A 21150-nucleotide genomic window follows, 5' to 3' on the forward strand; every position below is an offset into this window, starting at 1 on the left:
CTCCCTAAGAGTCGGCGGTTCCTTGGAGTCTTGTCAACTCTACACTCCATCATGGATATGCTGCTAAAGAAGCTGCCACGTTACGTGGTCCAGATGCAATAGTAAATGCTGATTAGATTTCTCTTTCTGTTGTAGACCCTTGATTACCCCGTTCAAGGATAAAGTTGATTGTGCTTTGAAAAGTGTTTTGTGAGGTTTCCTGGTTGTTCTTTATAGTATCGTAAAATTTTAAAGGTGGGATGCACCTTAGCGATTGTGTCATCTGATTTCCTGTTAGGGAGGCCGAAAGATGAGTTACCCAAGGCGTATCACAGCATACTAATGCTGTGTGGAAACTTGAACCCTCTGTCCCTGTGTAAACTGTAGAAATATTTATATTGTTAATCTTTCATCCCTTAAGTATTTGATTTTTAAAGGTTCTTCTGAAGGCATATTCAAGTAAGAAAACAAAATTTGGGAAATATTGTGAAACTAGGAAAAACTATACATATACATATGCACTTAAATATGTGCATACACACAAACACACAACTTTTTTTTTTTTTAACCTAGTGGATTCTGTCAGGCTAAATGGATTAGTATGGTTTTGTAAAATGAAAGTCACTAAATAGACTATTATAGGGAACTAGCAATAGTTTTGAGTCTAATGTAGGATGCCTCAAAAGCTCCCTTTTGAGGTTTTATGCACAACTTTGTTTTTTTCTTCCTAAATGTTTTTATACTATCGCTAGACAAAATGCTGCATTGAGAACATTTAGACAAAATTAAATGAAAAGGGCAAACTTAAATTGGATATCTTTCAACCAGACCTGAAATCATTACCCTATAATTTTCAAGGGTACCCCCTAGAATATTGCCATTGTGGAGTGGAAAGAACACGTGTTTTAGAGTCAGAGAGACTTGATGCATCTCAGCTCTGCCTCTGCCTACCTATGTAGTCCTGGACAAAGTATTCAGTCTCTTTGATCTCATTGTCCTCATCTATGAAATGAGGGAAATAATATCCACTTGGTAGAATTGTCATCTTTAAATGAGATAGTGCATGTACATCATTTATCAAAGTTCCTGATAGTTTACATTCAAGAAATGGTTATTGTTATGAATACTAATAGCACATAGTGTGTGTCTGTGCTTCCAACTTGATTTTTGTATTAGCAATTATGAAATGTTAAATTAGTTTATTGAGTGTAGGATTTGATTTATCCTCAAGCTGCTGCACTAGCCTGCTGGGTAATTTAGTTACTTCCACTGGGGCAGGGACAGTTGCATTCTTGTTCACTGTTGCATCCTTAGCTATTAAGACATGGTGAGCTCTTAATAAATTGTCTAGCACCTAGTTTGTGCCTACTTGTTCTTTATTATAATTGGTTCATTATGATCATTAGGTGATCTGGAATAGTAATTCCTAAGCAGGGGAGGTCACCACCCAGTCCCTTCCATCTCATTTGAGAATTCTTGCAGTATAATGAAGGATATTAATTGTTGAAAAGTTGACTTCTAGAGGATTCCTTCCTCCCATTTATTTTATTGATCTTCCCTTGAATTTTCTCTTCCTTGAGTATTCCAACTTAACAGAGGGGTGAAATTATTTTGTTAGTATTTCTTCTACTTCTCTAGAGTGAAATGGTAAGTTGAGAGTACTGCAGTTATGTAGATATGCCAAGGGCTGCTTAGAGCCATATGTATTTCTAGTTCAGTGATTCTCAGTCTCGTCTGTTTTCATCCTCGAAATAAGCTTATGGAGGTGTATTATACCTATTTTTCAGATGAGGAAGTTGGGGCCCAGAGGCTAAGTAACCTTGTCTAAGGATTCACAGATGGAAAGTGGCGGAGTGAGGATTTGAACCCAGGCAGCCTAGCGTTAAGAGTTTGAGCTTTTAACTACTATGCGGTATTTCCCTCCAGATATCTGGCTGGGTAGTTAAGCCTGATTGCCAAAGGGTGGGGAAAGGGCTTGGGAGGTGGCAGTTCTTTTCATTCAGCCCGAAGGAAGATTTTTGCTTAAGGTGAACCCCACCCTGTTTCCAGTCCCTGGATTCTACTATTCCTGCTCTTCCTGATTCTGGAGCCTCTCCACTGAGTTCTCGAGGGGAAAGTGCCTCTGGTCTGCAGCGGGGAAGTTGAGGAGATTATTCATCTAGCTGTGTGATGGGTGCAGGAGGGGACCTAGGCATCCAACCCCTCCATAAACATATTTTTATACAGTTCCCCTGTGTGTTCAGCCCTACATCTATCTCTCCTCTACCTTTCAACGTCTGTGGTGCCTCCAAGTTCTGAGTGTCGCCTGTGTTCTGTGACAACAATCCTGTTGTCCCTTCTGTTACGGTTTCCTCTGCCTTATTAGTCATTCACCGTCTTCCATTTCCCCAACATTGATTGAAATCTTTTCTCACTGTCTTCTCCTCTTTTTGTCCTTGTGTGCCTACATCCTTTTTATTCCTTTATTGACATTTTAATGGAGTTTCAGGAGGTAAAAGACACTTGTGGTTAATCTACCTTGTTTAATCGGAAGTCTGGGAACCTGATGCAATATTTTGTCCTATTGGTTTCAACTGAAGTGTTTTAGCTGGACCAAATAATTTGAATCTTGTATTGAATCTTGACTCTAGATATTTTGAATTCTTGGTATTAGCAATTTTTTAAACTTTGTGCTAACTGCAAATTTGATAAGCATGCTCTTTTTATAAGTTCTTATTTAAACCATTGCTAACATTGTTCTTTTCAGATTGACATCTTTTTTTTGTTTTCTTTTCAGATTGACATCTGTCTTTTGTTATGTATATATATTTTTTCTGATTTTAACAGTGATATAGGATCAATGTACAAAATTTAGAAACTACAGAGAAGTGTAAAGAATATAAAAATCACCTGGATATAAATACCAGTAACAGTTTCTTCTTTCTTTCTGACCATCTTTACATTCATCCACATTATTTAAAATGTTTAAATATTGGGTTCATGTTCCATATATGATTTTTAAAAATGTATTTAATGAACACTTGTATAGTGTTTATTATGTACCAGATACCATTCTAAGCACTTGCTGGCTCGTTTAATAAGTTATGTATAAATTAGTTTTTACTCTTCTTTTTTTTCCACAACATCTTATCAGCTTGTCCTCATATTGTTAATTACTCTGTTTAAAATATATTTATATAGTATTCTATAACTTGATATTGTAATTTCTCCCCATTTCCCAATGACAAGATATTCATTGTTTTCTTCTTTCTTCCTTTCCTTCCTTGCTTTTGCTTTTTTTTTCTGTTAGAAATAAGAATGCATTTAGCTATACTAGCACATAAGTATTTTAATGCATCTATGAATGTTTCATTAGGTTAAATTGTTAGAAGTAGAATTACTGAATCAAAGGGTATAATCATTTTTAAGGCAGTTCTTGATACGTGTTGCCAAATAGCCATCTAGAAAAAAAATTGTACAGTTTATACTGCCAGCCAGTTTGGTCAGTTAATCAATATTGGTTTATGTAGATGGTTGATTAATTAATGGTGAATATGCCAGTTTTTCCAGTCCTGTAAAAAGTTCATTCAGCAGTTTTGAGAGCTTACTGTATTCCAGAGCCCTGTGGAAGACTCTGGGTATACAGAGTTGAACCAGAAGCTCTGGTGTCAGGGGTCTGTGGACCTCTGGAATTGTACACTTAATTTTGAGTGATTGTGCATTTTGGGAGGGCAAGGGAGATATCACTTCCATTGGATTCTCAAAGGGGTGTGTGGCTCAAGAAAACTTAACACTGTGAATATATTGGCACTTTTCATCCTTAAAACAACTCTGGGAAGGAGATAGCATAGATGTTATCTGTTTTACAGTTGAGGGACCTGAGGTTCTCAGAGGTTAAGTGACTTGCTTTTATTCACAGAGCTAGTAAGTAGTGTAACCCAGACTAAAACCCAAGTTTCTGCCCATTTCTCTGTAGTTTGTCTATAGTGACTTCATGAGAAACTTTGCTAAGTGCTGCTGAATTTGAGGTAGAATATTTCTGATTTTCCAGTTCAGTAATGCTGTTAAAAGAGAAACTAAACAAAGTAAGGCATGATATGTTCTTAGAGAACTCATGAATAATTGTCACATTCTTTTTTCAATGCTTTCACTGTCTATTCAGTTGTTAGTCTGGAGTGTTGTTGAGAATTGATGACAGACTTATTGGCATGTTGTTTCCAGAATCTACCCTTGCTTTCTGTTTGAAAAATCAGTATTGACATTTGCCACTTTATAACTTTGGTTTTCTTCTTTTTTCCCTCATAAAAAGTATTCGCACTGGTAAGATATTAATTGCATCCCCTTCAGGATTCATAGGTGTGTATTTCCTGTGAGAAGGGTATGCCCTATTGTAATTTTAAAGTAGTGATTTGTGGTAATAGATTTTCAGATTGTTTTCCAGTCATGTAGAATGCTGAGTGGTGATTTGGTATACTCAGGCACTTACATTCGTTATCTTCAAAGCAGCTCCCTCCTGAGAGAAGTGCTTTTTCAGTTGAGCAACCAGGCTCTTTAATTATTTGTGATGTTTGTATTTGCTTACATGCCTGCAAGAGGAATTTCATTAAAATATGACCAACCCAGGCCCTTATTATAGCCTTCCATAATGATGTTTTCTCTTTTACCACAACATTTCTTTTCTAGGTTTTGTATTAGTGAAAGATATTCTTCAAGACTTCTTTGTCAATCCTTCTGAGATACTCAGCTCAAAAATTTCATTTGTTTATATTGGCATTTTGTCCTTACACACAGACACACACACCATTCACACACAGATGCATGTATATGTGCATACTCCGATGTACTTAGTGACTTCCTTTGCCAAATAAATGGAAAATTATGCTCTTAAAATTTGTTAAAATATTTTATTTGTTTAATGCCTGCTCTGTGCAGCGTACTGAAACAGGCATAGCTGGAGCCAAAAAGTTTATGATCAGTTATAGACATAGCTCTCAAGACCTAATGGTCTTTTTGAGGAGCTAAGATACTGGTGTGAGGTTGTGCACGGTGTAGGCCTAGGTGCCATAGGAGATATGGAGAGAAAGCCATGGGACTTCAGTGAAGGGGGCAGGCTGTGTGGTGAGAGGAGTGAGGGTTGGGGAATCAGGGATTACTCTGGGGGACAGGGTAAGGCATGGGAAAGATTTTAGGATGGACATGTGAGGTGGGGTTTACTGCACAAACAACAAATCCAGTGGCCAAGGGAGCACAAGGTGTGTGCGAACTGCAGGTGGCTGAGTCTGGTTAGAGTATAGGGAGAGAGGATGGTGGAGAGTGGGGAAAGAGAGAGTTGAACTAAAGTTCAGACTGTAAGGAACGGGTATATGTCATATTGCATATCTCAGAACTTCATACAGGAAACTGCTGTATTATTAATGACAGTTATCAGTGAATGTCTGATTGTGACAGCAAGGAGTTTGGTGGCTTCGCAGAGGTAGCTGTGAGTTCTCCGACGCCACTGTGGCCATTCGTTGCTGCTCAACCTGGACCTTCCTTTGGTTCTTGCTCTCTCCTCTGTAGCTATAATTTCCTGTTGCCAGTTCTCCTAGCTCCTGCTGTAGGCATCCTTTGTAGTAATCTCTCTCTTAACTCTCCCTGCCTTCTCCTCTGCTCAGCCTCAGTTTTTGCCATTATGAAAACCCTAAATTTCTTGCTGCCTAAAAATGGCCTGGGTAGAAAGAAAATATGTGTGGAAGCCATTGTTGTTGGATACAAAGCAGTTTTCTTCTCCCACTGGGATAGAGAATTTCCCTGTCCCTCTTTGATGGGACTTCAGTGTTTCCTGCCATCTTTGGTTTTGTAGTTTTGGGGTGTCCACTCTGGGCTGAGCAATAATAAGCTCTTCTCTCTGTTGAGAACTGGGGAAACATGGTGGTTGTGTCTGGAGTTATACGTCAGATTGTTATTTCTCGTAGAAACAACATTATAGATGGCTTTTAATTATAGTTTGGCTGCAATTTATATTTAAGTTGTTTTAATGAACATTTGGGAAATTTAACATTGTTTCTTGGAGGAAGTTGTATTTCATGTTTTAAATAACCAGTATTATAGTACAGGAGAACTTAAGCATCTGTGCTTTTCGTTGTTGTTGTTAAGATTGATTTCTCTTTTTTTTTTTTCCTAGTTGCTTAAGTAACATACAAAAACAGTTCAGTCCTTTTGATGGACATCTAGAGTGCTTTTCAGATTTTGCTTTGTTTTATTTAGAAACTAATGATCCTAAGCACATTTTTGAAAGGTTTATAAGTTAGAGACCATCTGAATATTATTTTCAGATAGGAGTATTTTTAAAAGCAGTCAAGAGTGGAAATGACTCATCTCCAGGGAACTTTTGGGTAATTTATAAACAGCGATGCCTGCTAGATAGAGGTTTGCCTTTTAATCTTCTGAATTATGAAGAGTCACTGGGATTCCTCATAGAATCTGTGGCCTCCAGTGACTTGCACTTCCAAGAATGTTCAAATGAATATTTATCTCAGAGATCTCATAGCTAGAGATTGTTAGCTCTATTAAGATCATATTCTTGAGTTTTTGTATGAAGTGAAAACTTTCCTATGTGTTTTAAGCTTTTTCATTTCTGTTTTTAAATCAGTTTATTCATTTTAAAGTTACTTTGTAAATGTTCTGTATAATTTTCTTTATATAAGAGATGCTTTCTTCACTTAGTGAGATAATCTTTGAAAGTAAAGATGATTAAAATTCTTTTATTGTGAGCAATCTTAAACATACACAAAAAAGGAAAGAATTGTATACTGAATCCATATATATATATATCACCGAGATTCAACTATTATGAGTAGAAATTTTAACTTCAGGAAATGTTGGCTTTTTTGTGTGTTATTCTTCCTGTAACTATTTTGCAAATGAGCGTACTGATTTGCAACTTTTATTTTATGCAGATGATATGATGCCAGCCACTTACTGTGAAATTGACTTAGATAAAGAAAAGAGAGATGCATTTGTGTATGCTATCAAAAATCACTACTGGTACCAGATGTACATAGATGACTTACCAATATGGGGTAAGTATTGTATGTTATTTTTAAAGTTTGGGGAATATTTGCATAATAAGCAAGATTTATGTAATGACTATTCAGGTGATTGTACACTGAATCAATAAATGTGTTTTCACTGTTTTCCACAGAATGATTTTAACATCAATTTTATGGTTTCCTGTTACTTGAAGGGTTTTTGACATTGCCAAACTTTACATGAAAATCCCTGAAAATATAACTTTTATACAGTGTAACTTTTCATATTCAAGAGGTCAAAAGGTGCTTTGAACAATCCGAAATATTCCCCCTCCCTCCATTTTTCTCACATCTTATTTTGACTTATTTTATCAAATAACAATCAAAGGGACTGAATAGGATCTTAAAGTTATATTCTGGCTTTCTCTCACGTGGGACTGTGGTAGTATGGTTTTTAGATATAATAGTCTCCTGAATGACTTGTTTTGCTAGTTCCTATGTTATTTTCCAAAAGTCTATTATGTTTAAAATTTTAAAAACTTTTTTATGTTTTATGTCCTTGTTCATCTGTGTTAATGGAGAGGAACAATGCAGTAGTTAATACCAACTTATTCATAATCCAAACATTGTTTGTGCTGGGCTTGATTAAATTACTTAATATGCAAAGCAAAGCCAGCTATCGCAGCCAGCATGTTTGATCACATTTTTCTCTTAATGGCTTGTTGTTGTTGTTGTTGTTTTTGTTTTTTGGTCTTTGGACACTTGTTCTTATATATAAATAATATATAATTAATATTCTAATTCTTAAAGTTATTAGCAGACTACTGTATTCATGAACAGCAAACTGAAAGACTGAACATATCAGCCCAGAGTTTAATATGGTACTAAGATGGAATTTATAAGAAAGTTAATATCAAGATATAATTGTATGCATCGTCATTACTGTGTTACATGTTAATTAGGTATAAATAGTAAGCATTTCATGTAAATGACTGTAATTAGTATAACAGACATTTCTGTGATTGGCTCTGAGGGTAGTAGGAAGATATGCTGAATATTCGCTGAAGACTTCTGAGCCTGTAGTTTTAGGAGAACCCACATTAATCTGGGTTTTCTCTTTTTTTGGTGAGAGAGCAGGTCTTTTGCATTGCTTACACGTTTCATGTCTAGAACCTTAGGTTTTTTCCGTCATTTCTGTGGGCCTCCATAAGCAACATGGCAGCTGTGCTTTCCTGTCTTAACATAAATCTTTTTTAGCTCTGGGTTTCTGCCATGTTTAGGACAGATACTTTTGGATGTCCTAGAATGTCTGAACCATGGGAAACCCTGTCAGAAAAAAATCTTTATCTGGCTTTTCTTGGGATAAAGGTTTCAGAGTCTTTTAAATGTCATTTAGAGAGAATAGTTTCCTATTTGGTATAATTATGTCTCCACCCTCAGAGTTTTCAGAGTAGATAGGTAAATAAACTTTGGTGAAATTAAAATTAGAAGGATTTTATTATCCCTCTACAACCTCAAACAAAATGAAACTGTATTCCTTGAACTTGTACGAATTAGAACAACTTTGGTTAATAAGCAAATAATTCTTAATAAGAAATGATCATTTTTTTCCCACTAATGCTTTTCATGAGTTGCACTGACCATAGAGGGAAGGCCCAAGGAGTAACTTTTAGAGCCTAAGGCGCTAATGAATATATAGGCTTGGGTAGGGAACATTGGATAAATAGCTGACAGTATGAGGACACGAGAGAGAGATCCTCAGGTACTACCTACTCCCTTCTTCTCCTTCAGTATCCCGAATTGTGATCAAAATGATCATTTTAACTTTTGCCTCATTGCCACTTATTTTCAACTCTCCTTTCATTTTGTTGACTTCCCAGGGATAAGTCCAATGCTTGAGGTATAAAGGGGAGGCGTTTTAAGTTTTGGTACCCACTATACACATATGCAGCTTATTAGGAATGGGTTGATCATAGGTTATTAGAGAAAGTACTGGACTAGACCTCTGGAGACCTTGGTTTTAATTTTAGTTTGACCTCGAAACTGAGAACCTTGCCAGATAGTGATATAGTGCTCCCTGAAATTTTGAGATACTAAGGAATATAAACTACACAGTCATGATTATTACAATGAAGGTGATACTAATGACAGAGCATGAACTTTGAGGATCAAATTAGTGATAGGTTATGCTGAGCTGTGCATCACTTTTTTTTACCATGGTGTGAAAATAGTTTTGTGTTTGCCAAGTAGTTAACAAAGAGAAGTCCAGCCGGTACCTTTTCATTGTTCTAACCATGAGGCTTAATGGTAGTATTGCTTTTTTATAAAAATGTTTTTTAATGAGCTCTTAGCTTCTAATGTATTTTAAATACTAAGTGATATTACATACCTTGTGTGAAGTGTTACTTCTTTTGAAGGTATTGTTGGTGAAGCAGATGAAAATGGGGAAGATTACTATCTTTGGACCTATAAAAAACTTGAAATAGGTTTTAATGGAAATCGAATTGTTGATGTTAATCTAACTAGTGAAGGAAAAGTGAAACTGGTTCCCAATACTAAAATCCAGATGTCATATTCGGTAAGTATTAAAATAATTGTATACAGGAAGCAGTATTTGTCACTTAATATCAACAATTAAGTATGTTTTACAACTTTAGTAATTGAAATTGTAGCTTGAAATGGGATGCAACAGAATATTATTAATGTATGTAAGTAAGCCTCCTAAAAGCAGGGAGGTTTACTTAAGGTCTGTAGTATTAGATACCTGTTATGCATTGGCAGGACCTACCATTTGCTTCAGCAAACTTTACCATTATAACTGGGCAGTTCGCTAACCCAGCCATGTGTTTTCATGGTTACTTTTTAGATTACATTACTCCTTGTTTCTCTTTCCTTTTTACTGTTGAAGATTAAGAGATGATGCCACGTTGAAAATTTCTGGATGAGTATAGTTTACCATATTTTGCTTTATCAGGTGGAATAAGATACTCCTGCAGAGTAAGAGCTTGTCAGAGCCCCTTGCAACTGTCAAGTTAATTCTGTTCTGTTAGGATTAAAAGTAGTGGAAAGAAGAGAAATCCGACGTAGGTAGCCTCTCTTTTCAGTAGTTTTTTTCCAGGTAACTGGAATGAATCCATTGCTGGTAGACAGTTTTGAAAGTTTTTCAAGCTTTGGGCATATGTACCTAGGGCAAATAATATTTGCATAACCGTACTTATAAAGAAACATCATTGTAATAAAACTAACGCAATCTAAAGTCAAAGATGTACAGATTCTTATTTTATTTGGTCTGTTTAATTGAGTTGTTATCACATTTATGAGGTCAGAGAATGTAAGTCAGCAACAGTTAATAGTCCTTGAAAACTGAAGTGATCCCTCTAAGTCATAAGTTTTGTTAATACACAGAGAGGAAAGTTGGCTAGTTTTTTTAATCATGTATTTCAACTTCTCAAATTGGTAGTAACTTTCTACTATTTCTCTAGTATCTTATTCTAAGTGTGTAAATCTTTTCAAATTTTGCTCAGAGTTTTTTTTTTTATCAGATTATTGTTTACTGGCTTTGATTTTCAAATGAAGAAAATTTTTTTCAGGTAAAATGGAAAAAGTCAGATGTAAAATTTGAAGATCGATTTGACAAATACCTTGATCCATCCTTTTTTCAACACAGGGTAGGTAAATTGTGTATTTTAAGACGTTCAGTATGTGCTTCAATCAGTTAAACAATGAGCATCTGCCACGTATAGGGAACTGTGCTAGGGTTGTGGATCTCAAAGACTTAACGAAGGCTGATTTCAGATGTGAGCTCAGAGTCATAAGAGTGATAGAGAGTTTTAGAGGAGCAGTCAGAAGCTCCCTTCATCATGCCTGGTTTAAACCAATGAAGAGATACACAAGGAAGAATACAGCATATGGGAAGCCAAGATACCACTTTTATTGCTAATGAGGCTAATACTGGAGAATGTGGCTGTAACTGTGGTCAAGTGGGCTTCTTAATATTGAAACTCAGAATTGGAGAAACTTACTACACTCAGACAGTGCTGGACTGTTTCAAGTTTTCCTCCCTGGGCGCCTGTGTGTGTAAAAATTACAGTGTGGAGAAACAGAGCAGAATGTATGCATCCTCTAGGGAGGAATGAATACAAGAGTGGAGTGATACCAGGAGTTTCTGCCAGGGGAAATCCTTCCACATACAAAGAAACACCAAGAATGGAAAGATGCCTGCCACCCCCCCCACCTGCAGGTGTACACTGGATCTCAGATCCTTGGTCTAGTGGCATTGCTGCTGGTTTTGTACAGATAGCTTTGGTTATTTTTAGCAAAAAACAGATTTTATTTTGGTCGTTCAACTCCTTCAAGGATGGACCTGAAAAAACTACAAGGTATAAGGGGATATATCCATTCTTCTGACTTTCTTCCTGACTTGCCTCTTCTATCTTTTGGACTGAAATCCTGAAGTTTATTAGTCACCAATTTTTGAGATGGCTTATAAGTTTTTTTTGTCTCAGAGTTATATCATTGCAGCCAGTTTCCACCTTTAGACTCCACCAGAACCTGTTACTACTTCTAATCTTCCACGGGGTCCTAGGAGAAAAAAATGAAGCTCTTTGAGGTTTAGCCCCTATTGAAAGATGTAGTGCGCTACTCCTGGAGCTATGATTCCCTCCCCCACCCTCCCAGGGCTTTTCCTCAGATTTAGCGCTCAGGCAGTCCTGAACATGGTAGTCCATTTAAAGGTATAGGCACAAATAACTTCAACTTTAAGTAGCATTTGAGAATATGAGGGCTTCCAACTGACATTCCCTACCAGAACACCTAGGTCTACTTGCTTCTAGTCTCATGGGGTAGTGACAACTTGATGGAAAGGCTGCCTTTTGGCATTTTCACTAGTAGAACTGTATACCATATATATATATTTTTTACCATATATATTTTTAAAACAAATATTAATCGAGCACTTGCTGTGTGTCAGGCACTGTACTCAGTAAGTGGAATACATTAGAGAATGAATGTCAAAGATCCATGCCCTCTTGGAGCTTACATACTAGTGGGGGAGACATGCAGTAAACATAATAACTAAAATGTATAGTATGTGGAAAAATGTGTACATGGAAAAATAAAAAAGAGCAGTTGCGTAAGAGTGCTGTGGATAGAGCAAGTTGTAATTTTGAGTATGGAGGACAGGGTAAGCCTCTGAGATGGACTTTTGAGCAGAAGCTTAAAGGAGTTGAAGGAAATAAGGTATGTGGCCATCTGGAGAAAGAGTATTCCAGGCAGAAGGACCACCATGGAAAGGCCTGTTAGGTGGGAACATGCTTGGTGTGCTTGAGGAATAGCAAGGAGGCCCATATGGCTGGAGCAGAGCAAGGGGACGAGAAGTAGGAGAGGAAGTCAGAGGCAGCAGGAGCCAGATCATCCATGGCTGCCTTAAGGACTTGGAGTGCAAAGGGGGCAGGATAGTGTTTTCAGCAGGGTAACGGCAGATCTGACCTCTTCTTAAAAAGGGTCTTTCAGGTTGTGATGTTGAAAATGGGTGGTGTGGGAAACGGGGAGTAGCAGGGTTACCACTGGAGAGGCTGTCGCATTAATGCAGATAAGAAGTAAATGTGGCTCAGACCAAGGCATAGCAGTGGAGGTGGCGAGAAGACGCCAGATTGTGAACGTATTTTGAAGGTAGAGCCAGCATGATTTCCTGATGGATAGAAAGGTAAAGAAAGTTTGAGAAAGACTCCACAGTTTTTGGCCTGAGCATCTATCAGAGTGGAACTGCTGTCAGTGGGGTGGAAAAGCTGTATTTGGAGAGTTGGAGGGGAAGATCAGAGTACAGTTTGGGACATGGTGGTTTTGAAGTGTCTGTAAGATATCCAGAGATAATGACCAGCTAGTTGGATATATCAATCTGAAGTTCAAAAGAGAGGCCTACACATTTTGTAGCCATTGGCATATAAATAGTATTTAAAGCTGCGAGACTGAGTGCAATACCAAGGAAGAGTATGTACGGATAGAAGAGGACTAAGGACTGAGCCCTGGGAGCAGTAGTATAAGTTCAGGGAGAAAAGGAGAAACCAGCTAAGGGCCCTGAGGAGATATTGGTAAGGTATGGGGCAAAAAAAAGATTGTATGGTATCTTGGAAGCCAAGAGAGGGAAGTCTGTCACGGAGGATAGAAAGATTAGTTCTGAATTGCTGCTGATGGGTCAGGTAAGATGAGTACTGAAAGTACGTGTTGATTCATCTGGGGTCATCACTGAACTTGACAAAGAGCAGGTTTGGTGTAGTGGTGGGGCAAAATCTCAACAGAGCTGGTCTAAGAGAGAATAGGAGGAGAGGAATTGGAGGCAGCAAGTTTGCTACTAAAGGGAGTGCAGAAATGGTGTAGTAGCCGGTAGGAAAGATGGAATCAGGAAGGGGGTGGGGGTTCGTTTTTTGGGTTTTTTTTTTTTTTTTTTGAAATGTAAGAAAAATCGGTTTGTTATGTTGATGGGGTTCAGTAGAGAGTACAAAACTGATGATTCAGGAGATTGGGGAGAATTACTGAAGCATTTTCCTTGAGTAGGCAGGAGTGGATGGGATCTACTGTGTAAGAGTTGGGATTGTTTCTAATACAGTGGCTACAAACATAGACTTAGGAGCCCCAGCTGGATACAGACTCTGTCTCTGCCATTTACTGTAACTGTGGTCAGATGACTCAGTTGTTTAGCTTCTTTTCAGTAGTGAAGCAGGGGTTATACTTCCTTGCAGAGTTGTGAAATTCCATTTGACAGTGCATATAAAGCACCTGGTTCAGTGTTTCCAGAGCAGGTGCTCAGGAAGAGGCAGCCCTGGTGGTATAGTTAGTTAATCTCCAGTGTTCTAACATTTATGACAAACCTGGGGTGCTGCTTTCGGATTAGCAACACTAGGGGTGCTGGAGTCAGCAGTTCGTAGGGTTAGTAACCCCTCTGTGACATCTCATTTCTTTATTGTTTTAAAGAAATATTTCCCTTGGTTAATAACTTCAGAATCATGCAACATTTTATAATTTGGGGGATAAAGGAATACTATAAAATGTCAGGTTAGTACATTAGTACTAACTAATTAGTAGTACATTATAATCGGTATTAGTTTAATGTTTGTGTATTAGATTAGAAGATAGAGAGCTTTGCTAGAAAGTTTTGCATTTTGGGGTGTATCTTTCTTATTACTAAGTAGTAACTATATAAACCTTTTTCTCTTCAAAAATTTGATAAATTGACTGAAAAGAGATATGAGTTTTATATATATGTGTGTATATATATATGTATATATATGTAAGTTTTTTTCTCTCTTGTCCTTTTCTGGGTCATTAATTTCCCAGATTAGAAACAAAATCAAACCTTTGGAAAAGCCTATTATTATAGACTGCATTTATAAATCTTAAGTGATACTTTTGTGATAAACTTAAATTTATACAACCCTTTTTGGTAAATATTTCAAAATATAATGCATTCATTATTTCCTTTATAATTTCAATAGGTATTTAATAAATAAATTGTTGAATGAAGGAAGAAATGACCTTATGAAGAGGCAGAGGCAGTTGACTGCCCCTTGTTTTTCAGGGGAAGCCATAGTTTATCAGTTGCCTGAAGCCTCAGGGTGGATAACAGCCAGTACTGCTTTTCACTCTAGTGCACATGCTCAGCATGTTAGCCCAAGTTAAAAATCTAATTAAAATCCTAATTGTATAGAACAGTACCTCCTTCATGTTAAATATTCTATGTATCTGTAGAAGTTTAGAGCAGGAGAATATCTGTGAATAATTAAAATATGTGTATGAGAGGTTTTATGGAGGACAGGGGTTTTGAGTTGGGTTTTAAATTGTAGATAGAATTTACAAAGGTAGATAGAAGTGGGTCCCATGTGAGAAGAAATTCTGAGAAGGATACAGAGGTGGAAGTGAATAAGCTGTACTTTTGGGTCATTGAGGAACGGTAGGCCTGATTGGAATATAAGATACAGTTGGCTAGTTAAGCTGAGGTGGCCATCTTCCAAGGGGTACAGAATATTAGGGAAAATAGTTTAGGTTTGTTATGTGAGAAAATAGGGAATGTCACTGTAAGTTTTAGAATAGAGAAGTGATACATGAACATGATGTTTCAGAAAGATTTGCTGGATAAGCTTTTGTCGGATAAATTGAAAGGAAGGAGAAAGACCAAACATAAACGTCGTCAACTAGGAGGCCATTAGAGCTATCAGGTATGAGGTGATGGCATGGAAATAGAGAGGAAGGGAAAAATAAATGAAATTGAGAGAGAAGAGAAATTTTGGAACTATCCATAAGGAAATTTTGGGAATTAAAATATAAAGGAATTGTTGGACAGTGCCACAGACAGTTGAAGTCAGCTGTGCTGAATCTGGACATAATTTTGTGACAAATGTGTGGGTAAAATCAAAGTCAAGAGCCTTGGGGGCATTGAGAAACTATGGGGTACCTCAGAGTTCTCTGTACCATGGATAGCTGCTTTGGAGAGGAGTGCATGATGGTGGCGGCAGGGTGGAGAGGATGAACTGGAAGCAAGTGAAGCAGGTCATTCAGGAAGGTGGCCTAAGTTCATGGTGGGCAGCTATGATGGTTTAGTCTTACAATTTTTTTTTTGCGGTACACGGGCCTCTCACGGTTGTGGCCTCTCTCGTTGCGGAGCACGGGCTCTGGACGCGCAGGCTCAGCGGCCATGGCTCACGGGCCCAGCCACTCCGCGGCATGTGGGATCTTCCCAGACCAGGGCACGAACCCGTGTCCCCTGTATCGGCAGGCGGACTCTCAACCACTGCGCCACCAGGGAAGCCCTAGTCTTATAATTTTAAAGACGTTTTCAGGTAGTTGCTTAGTTAGAGGGAAGGGAACTAATATTTATTATTTACTGCTCTGTGCCAGACACGGTGCCGTACAGTTTATATATGTATTAAACCGTACAAATCACTTACGATACAGTATTATTTCCTTCATTTTTGATGTAGGAAAACTGGGGTCAGGGCCTGTGTTAAAATTCAGACCTGTTTGACTGCAAAACCCATGTTCTTTCTCTCTAATGCTGAATAGCATATTCTGTGCGGCCAAATTGTATTTTATTTGTACAATAAATTTGATTGTGATAATCCGTGTAAACAGTATCATACTTTTAATGCATCTAAAGCTTACTGGAAAGAAAGCCAATCCCTTTGATTACTCTTTCCCAGTATATCTTAGTTTTGGATTTTCATGTAAAAGTTTTTAGAAGACTTTGGTGGGTTTTTTTTGCATTAACATCCCATTGTCCTCATGAAACCTATGAATTTTGTAACTGGTATTTCAAGTAAGTAATATTTTATTTTCTGTTATTTTAGATTCACTGGTTTTCAATATTCAACTCCTTCATGATGGTTATCTTCTTGGTGGGCTTAGTTTCAATGATTTTAATGAGAACTTTAAGAAAAGATTATGCCCGGTACAGTAAAGAAGAAGAAATGGATGACATGGTAAGCAAACATTTTACATTGTATTTATAAAATAATTTAACTTAGTATTATTGAATGTTGGAAGCAAGTCCATAATCCTGAGGTCAGATGAGCTTTAGAATTCAGAATTTTCAGGTTTTAGGAAGGTAGAAAGCTCCCTGAGGGATCTCTAATTAAATATTTTAATGTTTTTACATGCCCTGATTACATGTCCTATAATCAAATATATTAATGTGTTTTCAGCAAAACATATGAATGTTCACCCTAAGTGGGATAAATAAACAGTATAAATAACCTCTTGTTAGTTCGCTCCAAGATTTGCCACCAAATAAGGATATGTCAAACTTGTGAGGCGGACTTTTCACTTTTCAGAGCTTTTGATTTCAGAATTGCAGCTAGGAGGTCGTAGACTTGTATTGGTATCTTTCTAATGCTGTTAAGTATTGCATAAAATTAAGGGAGTAGGTGGAAGGATTGATTTACATTTTGTTTAATAGGTTCAAAGGGGAGGGTTGTTTCTAAATTATTTTTACTAAATTGTTGAACGGTGTCGTAAATGAGGAAAAGTGGTGTTTTTTTGTTTTTAATTTTTTTGGCTGCACAGTGTGGCTTGCAGGATCTTAGTTCTTGACCAGGGATTGAACCCGTGCCCTCAGCAGTGAAAGTTTGCGGTCCTAACCACTGGACTGCCAAGGAATGTTAATGGCTATTCTTTTTTTTTTCCTAATTGAAGTGTGGTTAATTTACAATGTTGTGTTGGTTTCAGGCGTACAGCAGAGTGATTCAGTTGTTAATGGCTAGTCTGTGTAGATATGCTCTATCATTAAATAAGTTTGGAAAACAGTTAAACAAATTAAAATTTTAATGTGCTCATGTGTATTGTGAAGTATCAGAGGGTAGATGAAATATTTGGTGCCTCTCAAACATAGCTGACCAGGACCCCCCCACCCCCCCGCCAAGGCCAAAAAAACCACAAAGATTATCTTGAGGGACTGATATTTCTTAAGAAACAGTGTTTTGGATATTTGCTTACTTGGGTTGAAAAGGCAAAATTGAATCCTTTTTAAAAAATGCTATAGACAGTTAAATGATACTTAACTATTTGATATATTCCCTGTGTATTTTCTTAGGCTCCAGGCTATAAGGGAGATTTCTGCATTGCTAGGGCATCTAGTACTGTTTTTTTTTTTTTTTTGCGGTACGCGGGCCTCTCACTGCTGTGGCCTCTCCTGCCGTGGAGCACAGGCTCTGGACGCACAGGCCCAGTGGCCATGGCCCATGGGCTCAGCCGCTCCGCGGCACGCGGGATCCTCCCAGACTGGGGCACGAACCTGCGCCCCCCGCATCGGCCAGCGGACTCCCAACCACTGCACCACCAGGGAAGCCCTCTAGTACTGGTTTTAATCTTCTTCAATTTTGCTCTCCACCTGGCCCCCACTCGTATGTGAGCCTTAGTCATGACGTAAAGGTCAAGAGTAGTGTCTGAAAGTAACATTCAGAGAGCCATTGGGCTTTTCTCCCAGTTTGACCATTTCTTTTTGCACCTAGAGCTTTTCTTTTTCCATTCTTTGAGATTCTCTGAGTACAACCAGGATCCATCTTCCTGAGCCTCAGTAATATTACAGCACTTTAACATTATAAGTTATTAAGGCAGAAATTATTTTAAATTTGAACAAATGTCTTTTCTTGATATTTTGAAACCCTTTTAATACCTTTAAGTTTGTAGTGAGGGAACTTACGACTGTAATTGTAAATTTTTACCTATTTTATGTATTTTAATTTCATTCTGAATTATTTTCTTTTCTCTCAACATATATATGTATATAGGATAGAGACCTAGGAGATGAGTATGGATGGAAGCAGGTGCATGGAGATGTATTTAGACCATCAAGTCACCCGCTGATATTTTCCTCTCTCATTGGTTCTGGATGTCAGATATTTGCTGTGTCTCTCATTGTTATTATTGTTGCAATGATAGAAGATTTGTATACAGAGTAAGTTCATGTGCTTAACTTTATTACTTTTTTGTTGTTCTTGAATAGTTTTAATAATTGGAACCTTTAAGTCAATCATAATTAAATACTTGCTGATTTCAATTATCTTAGAATTTAAATAGCCTAAATATCATTATTGCAAATAAATAATGAGCAGTATTCTTTAGCTGTAAGTATATTTTTCTGTTATATCCTAAAATTATTAACCTTACTGAACATTTTGGTTGGTTATAAAGGTTATATTCCATTAGAGGTATGAGCAGAATTAGTTACAAATCAGAGTTGTTTGACAAAGTGAATAGGCACTTTTTTGAAATCTGAAGATCCAATTAGATCTTTATAAGAAACGCACAAGGATTACACATTTACTGAGTTAGTACTTCACATCTGCCTCCAAAATTTGTAGACTCTACAGACAGAAGAAAGCATTGTAAATAACAGTAAAAAGAGTGGTGGAAAAGGCACATGAGGTTAGAAAAATAATTGAATGACTTCTTATCCTATCTTTACATGATTTTCTGGTACATTTTTTCTTTGAAAACAGAACCAGTTGCAAGAAATTCTTTTTTTTGATAAATTCATTTATTTTTGGATGCGTTGGGTCTTTGTTGCTGCACGTGGCTTTCTCTAGTTGCAGCGAGTGGGGGCTACCCTTCATCGCGGTGCGTGGGCTTCTCACTGCAGTGGCTTCTCTTGTTGCAGAGCATGGACTCTAGGCACGTGGGCTTCAGTAGTTGTGGCAGACGGGCTCAGTAGTTGTGGCTCGTGGGCTCTAGAGTACAGGCTCAGTAGTTGTGGTGCATGGGCTTAATTGCTCCGCGGCATGTGAGATCTTCCCAGAGCAGGGCTCAAACCCGTGCCCCCTGCATTGGCAGGTGGATTCTTAACCACTGCAACACCAGAGATGTCCTGCAAGAAATTCTTGATGTGAGGCCTTTGGATCATAAGAAAAAGTTGTACATTTACCAAGATCTCAAGTCCCTATTTAGTAGCACTATAACCTTGTGCTCAGAGAACCATGACCTCAGCAAAGCAAACATGCTCTGAGCCTGGGGTATAGATGCCACCCCATTAAGTCCTCAGTCAGAATGACACTTGTCCCCAGTTACATCTCATACCTCTGTTTCAGTTCATGATGCCTTCTTGCTTAAATATGCTTGGCATTTGGTGGACAAGCAGTAAATTGTTTTGCTGAAAGCATGGCTCTTTAGCTGTATATTAAATATTTAACTATATTAACTTGCTGTTTTTTCCACTGGACAGTAAGCTCCTTGAGAGCAAGGACTGGGTCTTATCTTTGCATTCTGAGAGTACCTCAAGAACTTCGTATATGCAGGGTACTCAATCAGGGCTTGTTGAACTGCAGTGAATGTGTATTAATCAACAAAGTTATTTCTCTGTAGTTTCTGTCATATTTCTTTAATATAACCTTTGTAATTTATTTACCGCATGAACCTTAAAATAATTGGCCAAAACCTAAACTTCAGTGTTCTGGTAGGTAGTTCTTATTTTAGGATATAATATATTTCAAATGAAATCCCAAATTCAAGAAAAGCATTTCAAATCGTTCAAGAAGTCATGCTTTACATTAAATACTGGATTAACTGCATCACTGCGGAATTGACACTGACTGTATACTCACAGTCTTTTTTTTTCTTGAATTTTATTTATTTTTTATACAGCACGTTCTTATTAGTTACCCATTTTATACATATTAGTGTGTATATGTTAATCCCAGTCTCCCAATTCAGCCCACCACCATCACCACCCCCCGCCACTTTCCCCCCTTGATGTCCAGAAGTTTGTTCTCTACATCTGTGTCTCTATTTCTGCCCTGCAAACTGGTTCATCTGTGCCATTTTTCTAGGTTCCACATATGTGTTAATATACGATATTTGTTGTTCTGTCTCTGACTTACTTCACTCTGTATGACAGTCTCTAGACCCATCCATGTCTCTACAAATGACCCCATTTTGTTCCTTTTTGTGGCTGAGTAATATTCCATTGTATATATGTACCACATCTTCTTTATCCATTCGTCTGTCAGTAGGCATTTAGGTTGCTTCCATGACCTGGCTATTGTAAATAGTGCTGCAATGAACATTGGGGTAGTAATTCTTTTTGAATTACGGTTTTCTCTGGGTATATGCCCAGTAGTGGCATGCTGGGTCATATGGTATTTCTATTTTTAGTTTTTTAAGGAACCTCCATACTGTTCTCGATAGTGGCTGTATCAATTTACATTCCCACCAACAGTGCAATAGGGTTCCCTTTTCTCTACACGCCCTCCAGCATTTGTTATTTGTAGATTTTCTGATGATGCCCATTCTAACTGGTGTGAGGTGATACCTCATTGTAGTTTTGATTTGCATTTCTCTAATGATTAGTGATGTTGAGCAGCTTTTCATGTGCTTCTTGGCCATCTGTATGTCTTCTTTGGAGAAGTCACAGTCTTATAAGTTAGTAGTGGGTAACCTCTCCTAGAATCCAAGTTTTTGCTTTGTTCCTTCTGAAACGTTAGGGTTACAGCGTTGGCAATTCATTTTTTAATTCCGAAGCTGTTCTGCTTATAGACCTTTAGCTTTTAGAAATAAGAAACCGCATCTAATAGATGGTATTAGTAGGCAAGTCATGCATTGTTATTTTAGCCTGTCATTATTATTGATAGTTGTTCTACGTAGTGCTTATTTGAAGTGAACATAATTAATCATTTACATGGTAAGTACTACAGCTGTGAGT

At 37.6% G+C, this 21150-nt stretch overlaps 1 protein-coding gene across 1 annotated transcript in view; it reads left to right on the forward strand.

The window, feature by feature from the left end:
* TM9SF3 (transmembrane 9 superfamily member 3) overlaps positions 1–21150 on the forward strand; it is a 78172-nt gene that overhangs the window by 11901 nt on the left and 45121 nt on the right. Inside the window, exons 3-7 of the mRNA XM_079900915.1 lie at positions 6897–7019; positions 9386–9546; positions 10559–10636; positions 16307–16438; positions 18245–18411. Of these exons, the coding sequence (XP_079757041.1) occupies positions 6897–7019; positions 9386–9546; positions 10559–10636; positions 16307–16438; positions 18245–18411 (661 nt within the window). The remainder of the gene's footprint in view (positions 1–6896; positions 7020–9385; positions 9547–10558; positions 10637–16306; positions 16439–18244; positions 18412–21150) is intronic.

This window comes from Stenella coeruleoalba, assembly GCF_951394435.1.
Source record: "Stenella coeruleoalba genome assembly, chromosome: 16".
NCBI classification, from domain to species: domain Eukaryota; kingdom Metazoa; phylum Chordata; class Mammalia; order Artiodactyla; family Delphinidae; genus Stenella; species Stenella coeruleoalba.